This window comes from Notamacropus eugenii, chromosome 6 (assembly GCF_028372415.1).
Source record: "Notamacropus eugenii isolate mMacEug1 chromosome 6, mMacEug1.pri_v2, whole genome shotgun sequence".
NCBI classification, from domain to species: domain Eukaryota; kingdom Metazoa; phylum Chordata; class Mammalia; order Diprotodontia; family Macropodidae; genus Notamacropus; species Notamacropus eugenii.
Window position 1 is genome coordinate 73,361,091 of NC_092877.1, and position 22,633 is coordinate 73,383,723.

At 34.7% G+C, this 22,633-nt stretch overlaps 1 protein-coding gene across 2 annotated transcripts in view; it reads left to right on the plus strand.

Moving 5' to 3' along the window:
* SLIT2 (slit guidance ligand 2) overlaps positions 1-22,633 on the plus strand; it is a 394,889-nt gene that overhangs the window by 363,437 nt on the left and 8,819 nt on the right. For both annotated transcript variants that reach the window (XM_072622130.1, XM_072622131.1), the window contains 4 exons: positions 4,741-4,878; positions 4,979-5,219; positions 7,832-7,962; positions 19,895-20,049. In XM_072622130.1, the coding sequence (XP_072478231.1) occupies positions 4,741-4,878; positions 4,979-5,219; positions 7,832-7,962; positions 19,895-20,049 (665 nt within the window). The remainder of the gene's footprint in view (positions 1-4,740; positions 4,879-4,978; positions 5,220-7,831; positions 7,963-19,894; positions 20,050-22,633) is intronic.

Below are 22,633 nucleotides of genomic sequence, written 5' to 3' on the forward strand. Positions count from 1 at the left end.
ACATGTAAAAAACAACCTTTAACATTTTTTTGCTTTGAGTTCCCAAGTCCCTCCTTCCTTCCTTTTCTCCTCTCCCCCTTCACTGAGAAGGCAAGCAATTTGATATAGATTACACATGTGCTATCATACAAAACATATTTCTTGCATGTTCATCATGTTTTGAAGGAAAATACAGACCCCCCTCAAAAAACAAAAACCAAGAAAAATGAAGCTTTAAAAAAGTGTACTTCAACATGCAATCAGTCTCAATCAGTTCTTTCTCTGGAATTGGATAGCGTATTTCATCCTAAGTCCTTCAAAATTATCTGGTTATCATTGTATTGCTGAAAATAGCTGCCATTAACAATAGTTCATTATACATTATTACTGCTGCTATGTACAGGGTTCTCCTGGTTCTTCTCACTTTACCTTGCATCAGTTCATGTAAGTCTTACCATGTTTTGTGAAAGCATCCTGCCTATCATTCCTTGTAGTATAACTGCATTGCACACATTCATATACCACAACTTGTTCAGCCATTCCCAAATCAGTGAGCATCATTTCAATTGCCAATTCTTTGCCATTGCAAAAAGAGTTGCTATATCGTGACTAACATGAAAATATGTTTAATAAGAATATATGTGTAGAACCCATATAAGGTTGGATGCCATTTTGGGGAGGAAAGGGGGAGAAAATTTAAAACATATGGAAGTGATTGTTGAAAACTGAAAACAAATAAATTAATTTAAAAAAAAACATTAAAAAAAGAGTTGCTATAGATTTTTTGTACACATAGGACCTTTTCCTTTTTTAAAAATCTCTTTGGCATACAGACCTAGTGATGGTATCACTAGATCAAAAGGTATGCACAGTTTTATAGCCCTCTAAACAGAATTCTGAGTTGCTCTCTAGAATGGTTGGATCAGTTCACAATTCTACCAATTTTGCTTTAGTTTCCAAATTTTCCCACATGCCCTCCAACATTTGTCATTTTCCATTATTGTCTTATTAACTAATATAACAGTTGTGAAGTGGTACTTAGAGTTGTTTTAATTTACATTTCTCTAATCAATAGTGATTTAGAACATTTTTATATGACTATAGATAACTTTAGTTTCTTTGTCTGAAAACTTCCTGTTGATATCATTTGACCATTTGTTGATTGGGGAATTTTCTCTTTTTTAGATATCATCCCCTTATAATGACCTCCTATCCATGGCCTCTGTCTGTGTATATACTCCTTCTAACTGCCATAATAATGAGAAAATTCTTAGAAGTTAAAAGGATCATCTTCTTATGTAGGAATATAAACAATTTAACCTTATTGAATCCCTTATAATTTCTCTTTTCTGTTCACCTTTTTGTGCTTCTCTTAAGTCTTTGTATTTCTATTCAATTCTGGTCTCTTTCACAGGAATGCTTGAAAGTCTTCTATCTCATTAAATATGCATTTTTCCCTGAAGGATTATATTCAGTTTTGCTGGTAGATTATTCATGGCTGTAATCCTAGCTCCTTTGCCCTCCAGAATATCATATTCCAAGCATTCTGATCCTTTAATGTAGAAGCTGCTAAATCTTGTGTTATCCTGAGCTGGACTCCATGATATTTGAATTCTTTATTTCTTGCTCCTTACAATATTTTCTCTTTGACTTGGGGGCTCTGTAATTTGGCTATTAATATTCCAGGGAGTTTTGCTTTTTGGATATTTTTTAGGAGGTGATTGGTGGATTGTTTCAGTTTCTATTTTACCTTCTGGTGCAGTTTTCCTTGATACTTTCATGAAATATGATATCCAGGTTGGCTCATTTTTTTATCATGTTTTTCAGGCAGTCCAATATTCTTAAGTTATTTCTGCTCTATCTGTTTTCTAGGTCAGTTGTTTTTTCAATAAGATATTTCATATTTTCTTCTATATTTTCATTCTTTTGATTTTCATTGTTTCTTGATGTCTCATTGAGTAATTAGGCTCCACTTGCCCAATTCTAATTTTTAAGGAATGCTTTTCTTCAGTGAGATTTTGTACTTCCTTTTCCATTTGGCCTATTCTTTTGTTTAATGAGTCCTTCTCGTCACTGGATTTTTGTACCTCTTTTTAAGGTGTTATTTTCTTCAGTGTTTTATCTGTGCATCCTATACCAAGCTTTCACAGTTATCTTCCATCACTCTCATTTCTTTTCCTCATCTTCCCTCCCATTTCTTATTTGGTTTTTAAAAATCCTTTTTGAGCTCTTCCAGGAATTCTTTCATGACCTGAGACCAATTCACATTTTTCTTTGAGATTTTGGATGTAGCTGTTTTGACTTGTCTTCTGAGTTTATGTTTTGACCTTCCCTGTCACCATAGTAACTTTCTATGGTCCATTTTGTTGCTGTTGCTTGTTTTTGTTCATTTTTTCCAGCTCATTGACTGTTAATTTTATGTTAAAGTTAGGTTCTGTTCAGGTTTTTTGTTTTGCTGTTTTCAGAATCAGTTCTGGGAATCTGTAAGTTTTCAGTCCTTACAAGATGGCATGATCTAAGGAGAGGTGTGGTTACTGTTATCCTAGCCTGTGCTCTTGTCTATGAGAGAACATAAGCATTCTTCTTCACCTGGGAAATGTGACCAGGGCCCCAATCCCCTATGGCCAGCTGCAGACTCTGATGTGCTCATGCTCCTTCTTACCCTGGGATTGCAACCAGAAACTGACTATAAGAAATGTAACAGAGTCTTGCATCCAGTTCCAGTAAATGGTCCCTTATAATCTTCTTTTGACCAGTTGTCTAAATCCCCTAACTGTTTGTGGGCTGACACCTCTCCCAAGGCCTGCTACTGGCTTAACTGGGAGCTTTCTTTTCTAGACTTCACTCCAGTCTCACCTGAGTGAGACAGACTTTCTTGCCAAACTTTTAAGTGGTCTTGGGCTGGGAAATTGTTTTCCATAGTTCCTTTATTGGTTCTGCTACTCCAGAATTTACTTTGAGGTATTATTTTAATGTTTGGAGGGGAAGCTGGAAGAGATCAGGCAAGTCTCTGCCATTACTCCATCATCTTTCAGGTATTTTCTTAATCTAAAATTTGAATTCTGAGTTGAAGCTTTGTGATTAAGATAATAGTCTAATTCACTGATAGGATGATAAATTTGGAGTGAGAAGAGCCTTTAAATACCATCTAGTATAACTTCTCATTTTAAGATAAAGCAGATAAGTAACTTGTTCTAGGGTACACAAGAAGTTAAGTAGCAGGGCTGAGACTTGAAAATAGACTCCAAAGCCAGCATTCTCTGAACTGTACCAGGCTGCCTCATTTGAAAGTAGGCAAGGACGCTGAAGCATTGAAAGGGGTATGAATTTAAAACAGGAATCATGATAATCATTAAGATGTATTCCACAAGTGTGTGATATGTCAAAGCCTCATTTGGAGTACAAACTACTAGGTACTAGAATGACAGATAATAATAATCCTAATTATAGATTAATGGACTAGAATGACCCCAGAGGGACTGGCTAACCCAGAGCATCATCTTCATCAACATTTAAACATGGAGTGAATTATAAATTAATTTCTTTCAAAGTTAATATATTTAAGTCCAATCTTAACTTTACAGCATTTACAAGTATCTCCAGCCTATCCAGGGAAATAAAACATAGTAAGCAAATTTTAAAAATATATATCTAATATTGGAAATTAGGAATTTAATTTATAACAACCATATATATACAGAACTCAAGGAAAAGCAGCAAAGCCTGAAAAAAACATGCTTCTAACATAAGAAAAAAATCAAATAAAAGTAAAAAAAGATAAATCATGATACTTTTGATGGGTCATTTTGCTTAAATTGTTGATACTTATTGTCATTAGCTAAGTCAATATCACACTGGCATTAGTAAGTAGGAGAGCCAGCATGATATATTAGGAGAAAGGAATGAATGAATAAAGCATTTATTAAGTGCTTACTCTGTGCAAAGTACTATATTAAATGCTGGGGATACAAATAGAAAAGTAAGACTGTCCCTGCTTAGGAAGACTGATAGATTGGGATTTAGAAGATCTCACTTTGAACCCTGCCTTCGTTACTTATTATATATCCCTTGAGCAGATTTCCTTGATTTTCTAAGTGTCAGTTTCCTTTTCTATAAAATATGGATAATATTTCTTGTGCTGTTAGGTAACTAGGTGGTTCAGTGGATAGAGTCGCAGCCCTGGAGTCGGGAGGACCTGAGTTTAAATCTAGTCTCAGACACTTACTAGCCAGGTGACCCTGGGCAATTCATTTACCGTAATTGCCCCAGTTTTCTCATCTGTAAAATGAGCTGAAGAAGGAAATGGCAAACCACTCCAGTATCTGCTCCAAGAAAACCGCAAATTGAATCATAGAAAGTCAGACATGACTGAAACAACTCAACAGGAACAATACTTTGTGTTATTGACTTTAGTTATGAGGAAAGCGCTACATAAATTTAAGCTGTGTGGAATCCAAGACGGTAAATAAGCAATAAGGCAAATCAACAAACATTTACGAAGCACTCCCAGCATTCCAGGTATTGGGAGGGACTGGAGATAAAAGAGAAAAAAAATTAAATAGGCCCTTTCCTCAAAGAGTTTACATTCTATTCCAGAGGAAGTATGATTTTTTTGCAGGTAAGTCTTTGGAGGTGGGATTAGGGAGGGTCTCTTTTCAAGACTACTGTAATCAATTAATTAAAGACGGTGCCATCTCATTTTTACATTAATTGGTTTGAGCTCAATAAAGATTCATTCCACTTATTTGTTTATCAAAACAGATGTGATTGCACCCCTGGATATGTAGGTGAGCACTGTGATATCGACTACGATGACTGCCAGGATAACAAGTGTAAGAATGGAGCCCATTGTACAGATGCAGTGAATGGCTATACTTGCATCTGCCCCGAAGGTTACAGGTAAGAAAAAGATGGAAATGAGTTTTTTAATTTAATCTCTTTTTCATTCATTCCAGATGAGCAAGGAAGTAAAATAACATTTTCTTTGTTTGAAATGTAGTGGCTTATTTTGTGAGTTTTCTCCACCAATGGTTCTACCACGCACCAGCCCTTGTGATAACTTTGAGTGTCAAAACGGAGCCCAGTGCATCATAAAGATAAATGAGCCGATATGTCAGTGTTTGTCTGGCTACCAGGGTGAAAAGTGTGAAAAGTTGGTCAGTGTCAATTTTGTCAACAAGGAATCTTATCTTCAAATACCTTCAGCCAAGGTTCAACCTCAGACAAACATCACTCTACAGGTAAGATGCCTGATCTCAAGTCAAAGCTTCTTTTGTTTTGTTCTGTTTTGTTTTCTGTTTGGAAAGGCAGACATTGGAAATAGTTCTAGATTATACTTTTCTGAAAAAGAAAGAAGATGATAGAAAGTGCCAACGAGGAGTGCTTGGCTCTACAGAACCTTGAAGAAATGGGAGAAAGTTAAGACAAGATTCAGGTGGAAAAAGCTTCAATAATTTTCCTTCCCAAAACATATGTATTTAAAATTAAACAGAAATTATGTAATTCTATTAACTAACTGACAATGATAAAATGCAGAAGGAAAAAGGTGATTTTTTTTTTTAGTTCTGTTTTCTTGGAAATTTTCTTGGTTTTATTATTATAGACTTAGTCATATATGAAGAAGTCATATAATTTCAAACTTTTGACTATTATTATATACTTACATATATGTTATATATTATATATTCATTATATATAAATATATTTTATATATAATATTACCATATTGTATATAACTACATATATTATACAACATGTAATAATATTATCTATTATATATTATAATATTATCAAAATAAAAAACTCAAAGGTTCTTCCAACCTGGAGGGTCCCTTACACTCCCTCTTGACCTCTATTTCTCAGAATTCCTGGACCTTTCCAAAGTCTCAGCTGAAGTGTCACATACTACTTGAAGCCATTCCAGACCTCACTAATTCAATTTACATCCTTATTTTAATACAATTGTTTTTCTGTATAATACTATGTATTTTATTTTATGCATTTAAAAGCATATTTCTAAGAACAGGTCTATATGCTTTACCAGATTGTAAAAGGGTCCATGACAAAGACGGTTAAGAACCCCAACCAACCTGTTAATGCTCTGTCACTTTGCAAATCACTTTGTATTTACTTCTCATTTTACAGACCATATCACTCACATGTTCTGTCACTATCCGTAGAAAGTGAAAATCACTTTCATTATTGTCATATGGATAGTCCCTGGAACAATAATCTGCACATAATCATTTGTACTAAACGATAAGCTTGTTGAGGGTAGAGCCCATGTCTCTTCTCCAGCTTCAGTTTCTTCCAGCATTAGCAGATTGCTTTGCACGTAGAAGGTGCCCAGTAAATATTTGCAGTCATTCTATTCAGGCCCACCACAGCACATAGCACATTAGCAGTTACTTAATAAAAAATATTGCATCAGGGAAATTGAACGCTAAGAGGTTGCAAGTATTCTGCTAGCCATAGAGTAATTTTCATTAAAAAATGTGTATAATTCCACCCCATTTGTTGCCACTTTTATATTTCAAAAAAGAGTAATTTGCAATAATGATCCCAGTTCTTTTCATGTGAAGAAAAGTAGTAAGCAGTGTTCAAATTCATTTGTTCATTTATTCATTCAACAAATAGTTGTCACTGATAAACTTCTGAAGATACCAGAAAATGAGAAACATTTTTTTTATTTTATGTTTCATGGTCACACCAACTTGTCAACAATATTATTTGACCTTTATCAATTTTAAACATATAAATGTGGATCATAATATTTCCTTATGTGTCATTCTAGATTGAGAGAAAGAAAAAGAAATACCCACTTTGGACTATCCTTGTAATGCAGTATAGCTTGGCTATGTGGGAGATATTGGCTATGTTCTTCACATATACCCTGGTTGTCTGTGTGTGTGTGTGTGTGTGTGTGTGTGTGTGTGTGTGTGTGAGAGAGAGAGACAGACAGAGAGAGACAGAGAGAGAGAGAAACAGAGAGAGACAGAGAGAGAGACAGAGAGACACAGAGACACAGAGAGAGAGAGTGAGTACATAGCTTTTGAGATGGTGAAAGAAGGAATAGTTGTTGACAGTGGACTACAATGAACCCAAGGATGGAGTCAGTGGATCCAGTTACGGTGAATAGTCCATAACTTTTCTGCCATTGCCCAACATTTCTTAGGTTGGCTCACAATGGAAAAACTCATAAGGCCACAGGGCTCACACCCAAAAGTGGCTTCAGTGTCCTTTCTAAGACCCAAAGAGAATGAAAGAACAAAGATATTTTTTTTAAGTTGTCACTTACATGATGTGATTCTAAAGTAATGAGATTCATTTTATATAAGGGTAATTTATTAAAACCGATCTCGTCATTTTGTAATAATAGCTGTTATAGATTGAAAATGAAATATAAAATATAGGATCATAGCTATAGCTAGGAAGACCCTCAGGAGTAATTTGACGCAAGACCACAGATGAGGAAACTGAGGCCTAGGAAAGTTAAGTAATTTATCTAGGGTTACAAAGGTCCAAAAGCATCCAAAAGCAAACATTCATTTAAAAAAAAAAACATGAACTAGTTAGCCTGGAAAATTTTTATCATTGTTTGACTAATAGAACTCATGCCTCTCCCATTACCACTTTATCTACTTGCTTACTATTTCCTCACTTCACTATACCACAGAGGCTAAAATTTATTTTCCTATTACAGTTGGTAGTTATGGCATGCATTCATATTTCCCCATTACTTGAAGAAAACAGACTTTGAATTGACATAGTCTTCCCACTGTGTTTGGAATGAAACATTGTTATAGTATGACTACTTTCTTTCCTTATAATTCAGTGATTACTTTCTCATTAGATTGCCACAGATGAGGACAGTGGAATTCTTCTGTATAAAGGTGACAAAGATCATATAGCAGTGGAGCTGTATCGTGGGCGTGTGCGGGCCAGCTACGACACAGGATCTTATCCGGCATCTGCCATTTACAGGTGAAGGCCCATAAAACAGTAGTAGTGGAGATGAAAAAATGTTTATTAAAATATTTAGCTTCCCGTGTAGTCATCTCTAATGGGTGAGAAAGGAATAATTTGATTAAAATTCTTGCTTAATGTTATATAATAACACAACTGAAGCTAGTAGTTGAATGTGGAAGTTTGATACGGGAAATTCAACGTGTAGGAGTTATAATATTAGTGGAATATATGTCCTATATTCTACTAGATATAGTTTTAAAATTAAATATGAATTTGGGTTCTTTGAATAAGATGAGGAGTTAGGATAACTTATTTGAGTTCCCACATAACTAAAACACCAGTTCTGCTAATTGTTTTGTGCAAGTTACTTAATTTCTCTAAATCAGTTTCCAAATAAAGCAATCTCATTTGATCTAAAGGAATTAAGTCCAGATACTCAAATTAATAACATTCATGCCTTGTGTTTCTCTAAGGCTGTATTTCAGAGACTTGACTAGTATCTCATATCGTCTCAATGGCAAATGGTTGTCATTTGTACCCAGTGAGTAAGATTCAAGCAGATGCTAAATTGAATATAAATAACATACGCAAAGAGTTAATGTACCTCCAAAAAGAGAGATATTGCTTCTAATATTCCAGTTTTCAAGGTAGTACTGTCAAATCATATTATCTAATGTATATAAATCCCTTAATCTATTTTAGATTAACACATCTTTTCTTATCCAAAGAACAGCAGAAGACTGGGAAAATATGATCACCATTGCTAATGACAGCATATTAAAAACAAAGTTTGATAGTGCCTATTGCTTCAATATGTCAAGGATTCATGATTTTGCTGTAGGCACACCAGCCAGATTGTAACTGTCTAAAAATTTGTTTTTTGAGGGTTCTCTAGATGAGAAAAATTAAGTTCATCAACTTATGATCAACCAGGGCATAAATTTCACTGATCTTAGTCAGGCTGCCCTTCAGACAACAAACAAGCCATATCTAAATATGGATCCATATTGAAATAAGCCCCAGACTATTTCCAGACTTGGCTTATAGATAACAGATGATTATGTCAGGATATGAAATTTAATTGAGAACTCCTTTAACATGCATTTTACATGCACACTGCCATTTTGGGGCAGACTAAGACTTTCTACCACTTGTACATCTGTTATTTCATCTATGTGGGCTGGCTTTTTTTTTAATGTATCAGTGAACAAATAAGACTATAGCATTACCCACCTTTTGTATTCATTGCAAACCAACCCTACCAAAGTCATCATTTTGTTACTCTAGCTATTCTTTAATTCAAATAACAAACAAGCAATGATAAATGAGAATACCCCCATACCTAAAGAAGTTAAATTTAAAAAATTTATATGAAGCATTGTTGAGATAAATGAAATGAAGTCGCTTCAAATTGTCTATAAGTCCAGATAAATGTATTAGAAATACATATGTATTAAATATCAGGCATATTGCTAGGAGAATTATTGATTGGTATGGATTCTCTTTTACCAGTTAAGGATCCTCACTTGAAAGGGAAGAATCTGAAAGTTATTCTATCATTCTAAAGAACTTCCAGTAATTCTGTCACCTGTAATTACACATTTTACATTAAAGTCTCAAATCAAGAGTAGAATTTCTGTAACATGGAAAGAAAACAAGTCAAAGATTCATTTGTATTCAAATCAATGACATATAGCCTCAAAGATGGGGTGGAGGTGCTTCAAGTTAAAGACATCCAAACAACCAGTCAGTCTTTGTGTCTAGGGTAGTTCTAGCATATTCTAATCAGGTTGAACTTGATTCTATAGCTAAGGACTTCAAGTTTTTGACCCAATTTTATTAAGAATTTTCACATATATATTTTTGACTTTAATACTCTGATTCTTCAGCATGCTCCAATGAAATTGCAATATTGATTAAAATAATATTCATTCAGTTATGAGTGTTCTGCCATAGGAGCAGCATCTGGCCTTCCTGAAAGTATCTGAATACAGTGATCCAGACTCCTAAACCTAGTTGACTATCACCTGACTTATGACATCAGTTGTTTTTTTAATTCAGATATATTTTGCAAAAGAGATTTACTCTGAAGTAGCAGACAGTTTTCAGAGGTAAATGATAATATAGCCCTATGTTTATTTTTGCTACCTGGAAAATATAAGCTTTATCTTGCGATATTGTGAACTCTCTACATATAGATAGATAGATATAGATGTATATATATATATATATATATATATATATATATATATATATATATATATATATATATATATATATACATATACACACACACACATATATATTAAAATTTATTAGGAAGTTCCTGTTTTTATTTCATTTCTTTGCCATAGTGCAATATATTGTGCTATGAGCTCTGGGAAAGGAGGTACCATGATCATGAAGTATCTGCTTTGGTGCATAGATAGCTCCATGATCTTGAAATGGCTGTTCCATTCCACAAATATAGACTACAACCCCTCCATGCCATTCAGAGATAGTCTTAATGACTGTGGAATAGCTTTAGAGGAGAGAGAGATAAAGCATGAGGCATGGTCCCTTCCATTCAGAGAGGTACTTTGCCTAGTAAACCCAACAGATATCACTTTTTCAGAATTTTAAAGGAAAAAAAGACTACACACATAAATGTATATGTGTACTGTGCATTCTTAGAAGATAGAAGAATATCAATTCTTCAAGAATTAATGTTTTAATAAACCAATAACTCCCAACTATTATATATCAGTGAGCCTATGATCTTCTTAGTAATACGGGCTTTTTTCTGCTAAGGTAGGTCTCAATGCAGCCATTTTTTCATTTTGTCTACATTTTCCCATAAATTCTCCAAAGAAGAACCTATTCTAAATTCCAGGGGCATTCGTCTTGCTCTTTTAGTACAATGGTAATCCCAGTGTCCCATTTGGATTGTCCATCTATTGCCCCTCATGATTGATAAATGACTGGCCTACCTTGTTTTTTGGTTGTGTAGTCTCAAAAATGTGGTGGGTTTTCATACTACCTATTATGTTTGGGTAACATGGTCCATCCTTCTTATGGCCACTTTGCCCTTTTAACTCTTCTGACTTCATGATATTTTGTGATTTATAACAGTGTAGTATTACCAGGAGAATACTTGTATTAAAGAGATTAATTTTAGCAGCAGCAAGCAATTTGAAATCATTAAATATGCTACAGTTTCCCATGTGTAATTTTACCTAATATTTTCCATTATGCTTAGTTTAGGCATTTTTGTAACTTGTCCAAGATTCAAACATTAATGGACTAGTCCTGCAAACTATTTGTTATGTCATAATCTAGACAATGTACAGTTCTGTCCACTTTGTTTTTCTACTTTGGATGGTTAGACCTTTGAATTTTTCTAAAACTATATAGGTTTGGAGCATTTATTTTGGGGTCTTTAAATATGTGCATTTAGAGAAACTCACTATCAATAGTAAGTTTTGTGCAATAATACATTCAATTTTACTTACATTTTATGATTACCAGCTGAAATACATTTAAAAAACCGATCCTAATATCATGCTGGAGAAGATTTTTAGAGTCCCCCGGAGGGCAAGATCAAATCAGCCAATAATTAAAGAAATTAATTCAGGCTATTCACTGGAAGGTCAAATACTGAAGCTGAAGTTTAAATATTTTGGCCATATAATGAAAAGATAGGACTCACTGAAAAAAATCCTGAGTTGGGAAAGATTGAAGGCAAAAGGAAAAGGGGTCAACAGATAATATGATAGATCATATTATGCAAACAATGAACATGAATTTAGACAGATTTCAAAAGATAGTTGAGGACAGAAAGGCCTGACTGTGCTATGATCCATTGGGTCATAAGGAGTCAGACGTGAGTAAATGACTGAACAACAGTGTCCCCACATAATACACAATTAAATATTGGAAAAGTAACATAACAGATGTTGATGAAGTCAGTAAGATAGTACATCATATGTGCATTAAAATGTACTTCTACATAAAAATAATCATTTGTTTAGCTTTTTTATTCTATACCAGTCTCTTGCTCTTGATAGCATTGGTGGCTATTTATATAGTTCAGTCAATAAAGATCATAGGCCTAAAGATTTAGAGGACTTTAGAGGCCACCTAGTTCAATACCCTCTCATTTTACAGATGAAGAAACTAAGGCACAGAGATTAAGTAACTTGTCCAGGTTTGCACAACTAGTTAGCGTCTGAGGTGGAACTGGAGCCCAGATTTTCCTCACTCAAAATTACACGCCCTCCCATGATGCTCCTTTACGGTATATGGTATAATTTAAAAGTCACTTGGCATAACCTTAGACCCACAACTTTTGTTTCCATAAATTTTCTCCTTATACCTAAAATCCCACCATTAGAGACAAATTCCTTTGGGTCACAAAGCCTTTTATTTTCTGTTTTCAAGAATTCCCTAGCAAAACTCATATCCTTTGAATAGGTAGTACAATTCTCAATAACACATTAGTTGAAATCAATTGATCTCTAGCTAAGAACCAGGCCTTTAAGAATACTATACATTCTAGACCTGGCAGAGCAAGCTGTAGGCAAACACCCTAGGAAGAAAAGATGGTAAGTGGTAAGATGTCAAAAGTAAATTTTGCCTTTGTTTTACAAAGTTCTCTTCATCCTCTCACCTGATTTGGCCTCACTTCTTAAAGCATATACATACGTGTTTTAATGAATATTTACTAAACTGAATTAAGTTAGCTGTCTAAGTCACTCATATTCATGGGAGAGAACCCAGGGCAGGAGTTCTTAACCTTTTTTTGTATATGGACCCATCTGGCAGTCTGGTGAAGCCTATGAACCAACCCCTTTCTCAAAATCTTTTAAATGTTATGAGATGAAATACAAACGAATTACAAAGAAAATCAGTTATACTGAAATAGTTATCAAATTATTTACAAAATAAAAACAAGTCCACAAGTCCCAGGTTAAGAATCCCCAACCTAAGATATCAGTATTCTTTAGTGTTATTCTTTAATCAGTTGCGGGGGAGGGGGCACTTGGTTGGTATATGCATTTAATCATTTTTTTCAACAAGACAGCAGAAGATAGTCCATCCACATAACTAGGGATAGTCCTTGACATGACATCCTATCATTTCAAGAGTAAAATAGATAAGAGTTCTGAGCTCAATTAAATTTCTGAAGAGAAGTCATTAGATTGTAAGTTCCTTTGAGGAACTTACAATTGTCCTTTTTTAAATTTTTTTTGCACTTGTAACCCTACCACTGCACAGTGCCTAGCTCATAGCCACTTAATGAATATTTATTGACTAGTTGGTAAAGAACACAAATTTTTTTATCACCTGGAAATGAGCAGTAGTCCTTGTAAAATATTTTCATTTCTTAGTATCTGGAATGAGCTCTAGATAGAGACCGAATATATTTATCAAGTGTCTACAGTATGCAGAGCCTTGAAATAAATCCTGGGATAGATACAAAATTTATTAAAGACATTACCCCTGTTTTCATGGAGGTCTCAGTCTAGTAGGATATTAACAGAAATACAATAATGCACTTTTTAATTAACTAGAGAAGTGGAAAACAAAGTGTTATATGATGTCTGAAGATCAAAGTCATAGGAATTAACTGAGTTCTGAAGATTCTTAGGAGCTAGCTCTGAAGATATGCTTTAACTTTGTGAGTTACTGGTACACAGTTCAGAAAAGATTCTATTTATCCTCAGGCCCTGCCCCATCACACTGAAGTACCAATAACTTAAATGGTATAAATTGTCCTTTAGGTGTGACATTGTACCTCTTCAAATCCAACAGTCCTATTTTAACTTTTTATTTATTTCTTTCTGGGATGTATAATCTTTTATTGATATGCTATTAAAAACCTGATCTTAAAAGAGAAAGTTAATATTTAATTTATTTTTTAAAAAAATTTATTTCTGAAAGGCACATAGCTAAACACATCTACAATTTCATTTGGCTTCCTAGCCCTTTAACATATAGGCAATGGAGATGTGGAAGGGAAATGATGTGCTCTATTGATAGCCTTATGATATGGGAAGAAAGCAGAACAGGCTGCAGCCCATTGAGTCAACTCTTTGAAGGGAACTTTTGGGAGAATGTGAACAAAAGTCACACAGGGTAGGCAGGCATGTGAGAGGCATGCCCGCATCACTGGAGAGATAGTGGAGACTGCAGATCCACTTAAGTGTTTGAACAAAGATGAGCAAAACTAAGTCTAGAAAGGAAAAGTGGCATGTCCAACTTAATTTTTTTCTGATTCCCACAGCAAAACCTTTTCAAATTAGACTGTTCTCTCATATTTTTTAAAATTAAATAGAAAATCCTGATTTCTCATAAAGCCAAGCCTAATAAACTCCTTCTATTTCTTAAACTATTTGTAAGTCTTCAGATTTCCAATTAAAATAAATATAAGATTTCCTTATTATAATGGATCCTGGCATAAGTGCAGCAGAAAAAGAAACCCAGATATTTTCAAGTTAAGATCTTGTTCTCTCTTTTTTTTAAGACTTGATTTTTTTTAACAACAAAAACCCTCTTCTTCTAATAACAAACCCTCAAGGCATAGCTTAGTAATTGCTTTGCTTTCATACATCCATTACATAGCCCAGAAATAGAAGACATAAAGTTTCAGGTAATAGATAGGTGCAGTAAAGTTAAATTACATAATAATGGTTATAAACGCAATTTATGCTTTCAGCATAAAGGCTCAGCACAAAATGCTTCGTTCACTCAAGACTCTTGTGAGTCATCAAACATATCATTCCCAAGGGAGTAATAAAAGAAGACCTGTCAATTCCTATCATGATCTGAAAGGATTTCATTGTATTGCTGGTGGGTATATAAAGATGGGATAGGGGGCCACCTTGCTGATTTACCCCAGGCCATCCTTCACTGAGTAGCAGTAACACTCTTAATTAACAGTTTTCATTTTCAAGGCTGCATATGCAAATGACTGATGGACACTGTCCAGTGCCTCTCATGTTTTTGTTTAAAAAAAAAAAAAAAGGAAGAAAGAAAGAAACCCCTGCAAAATGCCCAGCATGGAAAGGAATCTTGGTTCTGACTTGTTCTTTTAAGCTACAGCCACCCACATTAGTCATGGCATTGTCTTAAAATATAAAGGAGAACAATATATTTCACTGCAGATATTTCACTATTTGTCAAGTAGCCCAGGTCAGACACATATTCTTAATTACCCTCCCCCTTTTCTTTTATTTAAACCCTGAGAAGTTCTTTGTAGCATTGCCCAAAAAATGTCTTTAAAATTTTTTTATCTTCTCATTTTTTATGGACTCTTGAGACTTTATTAAGGAATAGAACTTAAACGATCCCCTAATCCAAGCCCTTTGTGTTCTGGATGGGGCCACTGAGACGCAGAGTGGGAGAGTGACTAGCTCAAGGTCACACAGTAGTTTAGTGATATCATGTGGCCTTAAACCAAGGCCTCCCATCTTCCAGTCTAGCACACTTGTGGGGCAGTGCTTTTCATGAAATTCTAAAATATGTAGACTTGAACTTTAAAGGTTTTCTGTGTGAAAGATCTGCAGATTCATTCAACTTAGCTTTGACAACTTTGCAATTATTCTGGGGTTTGCTCTCTCCTACAAGAAGAAAATCAACACCAGTTTACAAATTAAGGCAGTACTCCATGTGGGTATATGTAGGTTTCAGACAATGTCTTGGTTAGTGACAGGTTATTTTTATTAGAACCTCACTGCTGTGCGTTTTAAATAAATACTTACTGAATGATTGATTTTTTAAAAGGAATACTGAATAGCTTTAGTAGTGATTATAATAGCAACTGTTACTTTTCAAAATACTTTTATATACATTGTTTTCTTTGATTCTCACAACAACTTTTGAGGGAGGTAAGTCAGGTGTCATCCTCACTTTATAGACAGAAAATAGGTACAGGCAATGTTTCCCAGTTTCTGAAACTAGCAGTAGAGCTAGGATTTCCAGGCTCTCTGACCAATATTATTTCCATCATCCTCTACTGTCTCCCTAGTATTTGCTATAGTAGCCTGTTACAAAGAGCTATGAGGTGACATGGTAGTTTCCCATAGCCAGTTTTATAATATCCTTTTTGGAATACACTGCACAGTATTCACGGATCTTTTCTGTATGAAACTTTACTCCAAGAAGTGACCATTCTCCATTATCATTATTGAGTAAGCATTAAACACAGACAATAAATCACTTAACCCACCAGTGTTGAGTCCCAACCATGTAATCAGCACCATTAAGTTCAGGAGCTAACTCTGTGTGGTACATACAGGCTCCAGAGTAACTTTCCCACATATAAACCAGCAAGTAAATCTATAGAGCAAGACTACTTCTCCTATCACTCAGAACTCTAAGGGTAACCCTGAGGGTATTGTGAAGTTTTTTAATGCTATTTTTCAGAAGTCTCTTCAATTGTTGTTTGTTGTTTAGTCATTTCAGTCATATCCAACTCTTCATGACACTATTTTGGGATTTTCTTGGAAAAGATACTGGAGTGGTTTGACATTTTCTTTTCCAGATCATTTTACAGATGAGAAAGTTAAGGCAAAGTTAAGTGACTTGCCCAGAGTCACACAGCTAGTAAGTGTATGAGGCCAGATTTGAACTCACAAAGATAGGTCTTCCTGACTTAAGCCCTGGCAATCTATCCACTGTGGCACCTAGCTGCCCCTCCAATATCAATCACCAATTAATGTCTCCCCAAAATCAGTTTGACCAGTTATCTTCAATATTATTGATAACCAATTGACATCTCCTCAATTATCAGTTAACCTCACTTAATCAGTTTTTAACAAAGGGATATTTACTGAGACAATATAGGAAGACCTAACATACACAAACCTGCCAAATCAAGAGCATGACCACCTCTACCACCTTACTGCCCAGGTACAGTGGGTTCTCTGAAAGTGGTTGCAAAAAATATATATATTCTTCCCATCCAGTTCTCTTCTAGAGAAGCACCAATAGATGAGTCACTTCCTTGCTTTCACAACAAGGTGTCTTGGTAGCCTGATCAATTCCCTACTGGACTGAATCAAGCAGGTCACTCCTTAGGGTTGGGTTCTGCCCAGAATTCAGCTACTTGGACTGCTAGCAGACTCCGCTATGAGTCTTGTCATTGGACCTTTTGAAACTCCTAAGATCACTGACTTGTCCACTCCATCTTTAATACTTATTAACCTAAGATAAAAAATAAGAAATATAACAGAAACAGAAGAAATAAAAAGTGGCATTCATTCACAGGTGATCAGGAAAGGGCTTTCTTACCTGGAGGGTTACAGAATCTCTTCTCTCTCACCTGAAAGAGAGAGAAAGCTTTCATCCATTTGTTATTTCTGTATGTATTCTCAGTTCTGGTTCAGCAGCCAATCAACTCCATTGGCCTGTTTGCAATACTTACACAGGACCACTTCTCAGTGGTCTTGCACAGACTGTTCCCCATGCCAGCAATGTTGTCCCTCCTTACCTCTAACACTGTTTCCCTGGTTTCTTCTGCATCTCAGCTCAAATCATTTCTGTAGGAAGCTTTTCTCAGTCCCTTCAGCTACTAGCATTTTCCCTTCAGAGATTACCTTTCTTCTACTCTACATATATTTTGTATGAACCTAGTTAAGTACATGGTGTCTCCTCCATTATAGTGTAAGTTCCTTGCGGGCAGGGACCTTGTACACCAGGCATATAAAGTGCCTAATAAATTATTTTTTATTGATGAGGCAGATTTCTTCTTCCCTCTAAGCCTCACTTGCTTCATTTTATATAAAGGGATGACAATAAGGCATCGCTTACCTCATAAGACTTTAATAAACTAAGAAATGTGAATTATAATAATAATAAATATCCAAAGAATACTATTTAATAGTAAAAAATTAATTATTAATGAAAATTAAGATTGATTAAATTTAAAATATTAAAGATTTAAAATGTTTAATTCACCTAACAATAACACTTTACATTAATATTTGTCTGCTCAGTATTGCTTGGGGCCGCTAATGACTACTATTACAATTTAATTTAGAAAACAGTCCTCAACCCTGTCTGTTATATTTTCCCCTACTGTGTTTTAAGTAGTGTTAAGTGTTGCAGTAATTACATTTGTAAAAGTAAAACATCCATGAGTAATTCCAGTAATTATTTTTTAATTGTCATCAAGCAAGAAAGAGTATAAAGGAATCTGTGCAAGAAGGGAGGTTGAATTGCCTAACTAACTAACTTAGCTGTCTTCTTGAGTGTGCAGAAGTTTACAGATGAGTACATATGCTTCTCAAATCATACACTACTTGCTCCCCAATTAAAAAACAACTAAGTGTCACAAACACCGGATGATACCAAGGATTAAGAACCCTATTGAAATTTTAGCACCATTTGTCTTTGTTTTTCTAAACTTTAAGGATTATTATTTTTTGTCTCTGCAACAACCATTTACCAAATGAGAAATCAGTCTTTGGGAGATCCTAAAAACCTTACTGAAGCAATTTTTTTTTCAGAAATACATTTCTTATTTTGTGTCTCACATTTTCTACTTTTTGAGCCAATAACAAGATAAATTTCTATTGTGAATTGACAAGCTATGAGCTTCACAAAAAATAGGTTGCATGTAAAAAAAAGTGATATTTTAGAACAGTAACACAAATATGGATGGTGAATAAACTATTTCACCAAAGTTATAAGTAGTTTGCAGACTTGTCAGTCTTCTCTTTTAGGCTGAGTGCTGTTTTGATAACAGTGGAGATACAATGAGAGTCAACTCCTTCTAGACAGTAGTATCCAGCTTTTTTTTCCTTCATACATTTCTTCCAAATTCTTATCTATTATTATTAGAACCTAGGATTAAGAGCTGGAAGAAAACTAGGAGACTATTTAGTTGAGCCCCCTCATTTTATAGATAAGAAACTAAGCAATATATAAGTTTAGTGATTTTTTCCAAGGTAACCCAAATAGTAGCAAATGAGGTAGAATCTGAATTCAGGCCCTATGATTTCAAAGTCATTATTCTTTTCACTATACCACACTACTTTTAACATTTAATTATATTTCTGTTTTACAAAGAGAAACTATTTGTTCTCTTTATTCTAAAATCCTATTAGTTCATGCTCTTTGTACACTCTCATTTTCTGTTATCAAAGATGAATGTATTCTTGAATAATTTCACTACTTGAACTTAGAACAAAAAAGAAACTTACCTTATCTTACTGCTTTTCTGAAGCAGAATCATAAATAATGATCATTACAGTGGGTAAGAATATTATAATTAGAATATTTTATATTTAGGTATTTTAGCCTATGTTTGCTTTACTTTCTCCATTGAATAATGTTCCCTTTGCAGTCATGGATTTGTACTTCTTAGCTCATAGAATTGTTGTGAGGAAAGCACTTTATAAACTTTAAAAGGCTATTTTCATCATTCTCATCATCATTTGGAAAATATTCTGAAAACAAAAGTCTTAAGTAACAGTCCTATGAAAGAATTATCAGTGGAAAACGTTTGAGAAATGGTAGTTCAGAGATTCCTTTGCATATATCAAAAGTGGACATTTATCAAACAAATTCTTCCCTTTTTATATTAGCCACTATCTAGAGAATACTATTTAGTACAAATGAAACAGTAATTTACTAAGTGAGATTCCAGCAAAATCTTTAAAAGCAAACACGTAATTTATTCTTTTATAGGTTTAAGAAAATCCAGCAAAACTATGATAAAACTTACTCATTTCTACTCTTTTCCAGTGGGAAGAAAACATGAATTTATCCATATTGAGAAGTAGAATGCTAATTTATTATATGTCAGAGATGTCTTTATTAACTAGTTGTTTTTCTCTTTGAAAGAGACTGTTTATTGGAGTCTTATTATAAAATCCTTTTACATTTTAAAAACAAAAATAATCAAAGAAGTTCAAAATCAAAATCAACTACCTAAAACAAATGCTGTTTTTTTATATTGCAGTGTGGAGACAATTAATGATGGAAACTTTCACATAGTGGAACTGATTGCAATGGGTCAGAGTCTGTCACTATCCATAGATGGTGGAAGCCCCAAAACCATTACCAACTTATCAAAGCAATCCACTCTGAGCTTCGACTCCCCACTTTATGTAGGAGGTAAGGAACTGTCCAAACCCAAGCAGAGCCACTCCTATTAAAATAATGTTAAGCAAGATTCTTACAGAGTCGTGGATTGGTACTGACTGATGAATAAAGAGAAAGACAAGCCAGTGAAATAGATAATTAATGGAAATAGGAGGACTGCTCTGGGAGCTAAGACAAGGATTTAGACTGGGGCCCCAACTGACAAGTCTTACGACCATGAGCACTTCCAAGTTCTATCTTCCTAAGCTGTAAAATAAGGGAATTGGATCTTTTAAGTCTAAAATTTGGTTATTAATTCTCCTTAGTGTGAAATAGGCCTCTTCTGACCTTGAGTATGTTTATACTGGGCATCTTTTTTCCTTGTGATTCATAATTAGAATTTTCAAATATTACTACTCTGAACTAAATTATAAATGAAGAAAAAAATTTTTATAGACAGGAGATGTTTTTTATCCTTGAGAGATGTGATAATCTAGCCTGTACATGAAGATTAGCATTATATTATAAACATAGCACTTTTACTTGGTTTTGATAGCATTGACAACCACAGCATTTGCTTATTCTTCTTTCATACACTGACTGATTGTGAAAGCACTTTATAAACCCATTATGTTCCCAGTGCTCAATGGTGAAAGAAAAACCACTTCACTTTTATAAGTTACAATCAGAGCACCTCTGATGTGTCTAATATAGTGACTGGAATATTGTATTGCTTAATAAATGCTTGTTAATTTATTGAAACTGAGTAGTGTGTTCTGGCATTGGATACTAATGCCAAATATGACAATGGTGCCTACTAAGGGCAGTCAGTTAACAAACACTTTAAAATGCTTACTATGGTCCATGCCCTGTACTAAATGTTAAAGAAGGAAAATCAAAATATATTCCCTGGCCTAATTGAGCTCACCTTCCATTGGGGAAAACATGTAAAAACTGTACATACAATAGGCAGCATAAATTGAAGGTAATTTTGGAAGAAAGACCCTAGCAGGGGGCTGGGGAGAATGAACTGGGAAAGGCCTTTTGTAGGGGTGTGCGGAGAGCTAAGTCTTGATGGAATCCAGGGAAGTCAGGAGGCAGAAGTAAAGAGAGAGAACATTTTAGGCATGGAGGTGGGGGGAGGCAGCTAAGGAAAATTCGTGGTACTAGGAAATAAGGGGTAATGTGTGAGGCGAAGCAAGGAGGCCAATGTCACTGCAGGGTGTAAGAAGGGAGCAGTATGGTACAAGAAGACTAGAATGCTATAAGGGGGCAAAATTGTGCAGGGTTTTAAAAGCCAAACAAGACAAAATATTTTATTCTGGAAGTGGCAGGGAAATACTGGAGTTAATTAGTTACACCTGTCCTTTAGAAAGATTTCTTTGGTAGCTTAGAGAAAGTCAGATACAAATGGGGGAAATTTTGAGGCAAGGAAATTAACTTGACACCTATTAGGGGAGTCTACAAGTGAGGTGATGAAGGCTTAAACCAGGGGGACCAGTTCTGTGAGTTGAAAAAAAGGAGCATATATGAAAGATACTGTGAAAAGAGAAACAATAAGATTTGACAAAATTTGATATATGGGATGACTGTGAGGAGTTAAGAATAACACTGAGATTGTGAGTCTGAATGACTGGGGAACCACAACAATCATAGAGAAGTTCAGAAAAGGAAAGAATTTAAGAGAAGAGATAATTTCTACTTTGGATATGCTGAATTTCAGATGCCCATGGGACATCCAGTCCAACACATCCAAGAGGAGTTTGGTAATGTAAGCCTGGACATATGGAGCAAGGTTAAAGTTACATAAATAGATCTAGGAATCATCTTCATAAGAGTGATAATTGGTCCCATGAGAGTTGATGAGATCCAATTAAGGTACAGTAGAAAAAGAAGGAAAGAGGATCCAGGACAGAGCCTTGGGAGATAGCAATAGATAGAAATATAGACAGAGAGACAGTTAGTGGACATGTTAAACTCTATCAAAGGTTGCAAAAAGTTCAAGAAGGAAAAGGTTTAAAAGGGGACATAAGTTTTGGCAATTAAGATATCATCAATAACTTTGGAGTCAGCAGTCTCAGTTGGGTGATGAGGTTGAAAGACATTTCAGAGGATTTGGAAAAAAAAGCAGACAGGAGTTCTCATTTCAAGTACCAATAAAAGCTTCTCCTTTTATCCCAATCAATACACATTCATAGTCTCTTTCTAAATTCTATGAAACTGATTATTTCTAAAATATGAGTTATGCTGGTCCTTTTGGAAATGGTTGCTTATATGCTTTTTTGAAAAACTAGCCTGTTGTGTCTTACAACAATGGACACAAACAAATGCAAATAAAATAATTACACAAAGAGTAAATAGGCAGCAATTGGGCAGATTCTCATATGTGATTTCAGAGTTTCATTTCTTTATGGTCATACCTCATACACTGCCAAAAAAACCCCATCAAAAACCATGTAAATATCGGGGTGTATGTCTTAGCCCCAAACTTCAGGAAAAGAGTTTGATACTGGAGATTGTTTCATTACTACAAGATGCCTATAGTCTAATAAATGTTAGTACATTCTCCTTGAGTGAAGATGGTGAATCATCTGTTCTCATCCTATGAGACCCCACT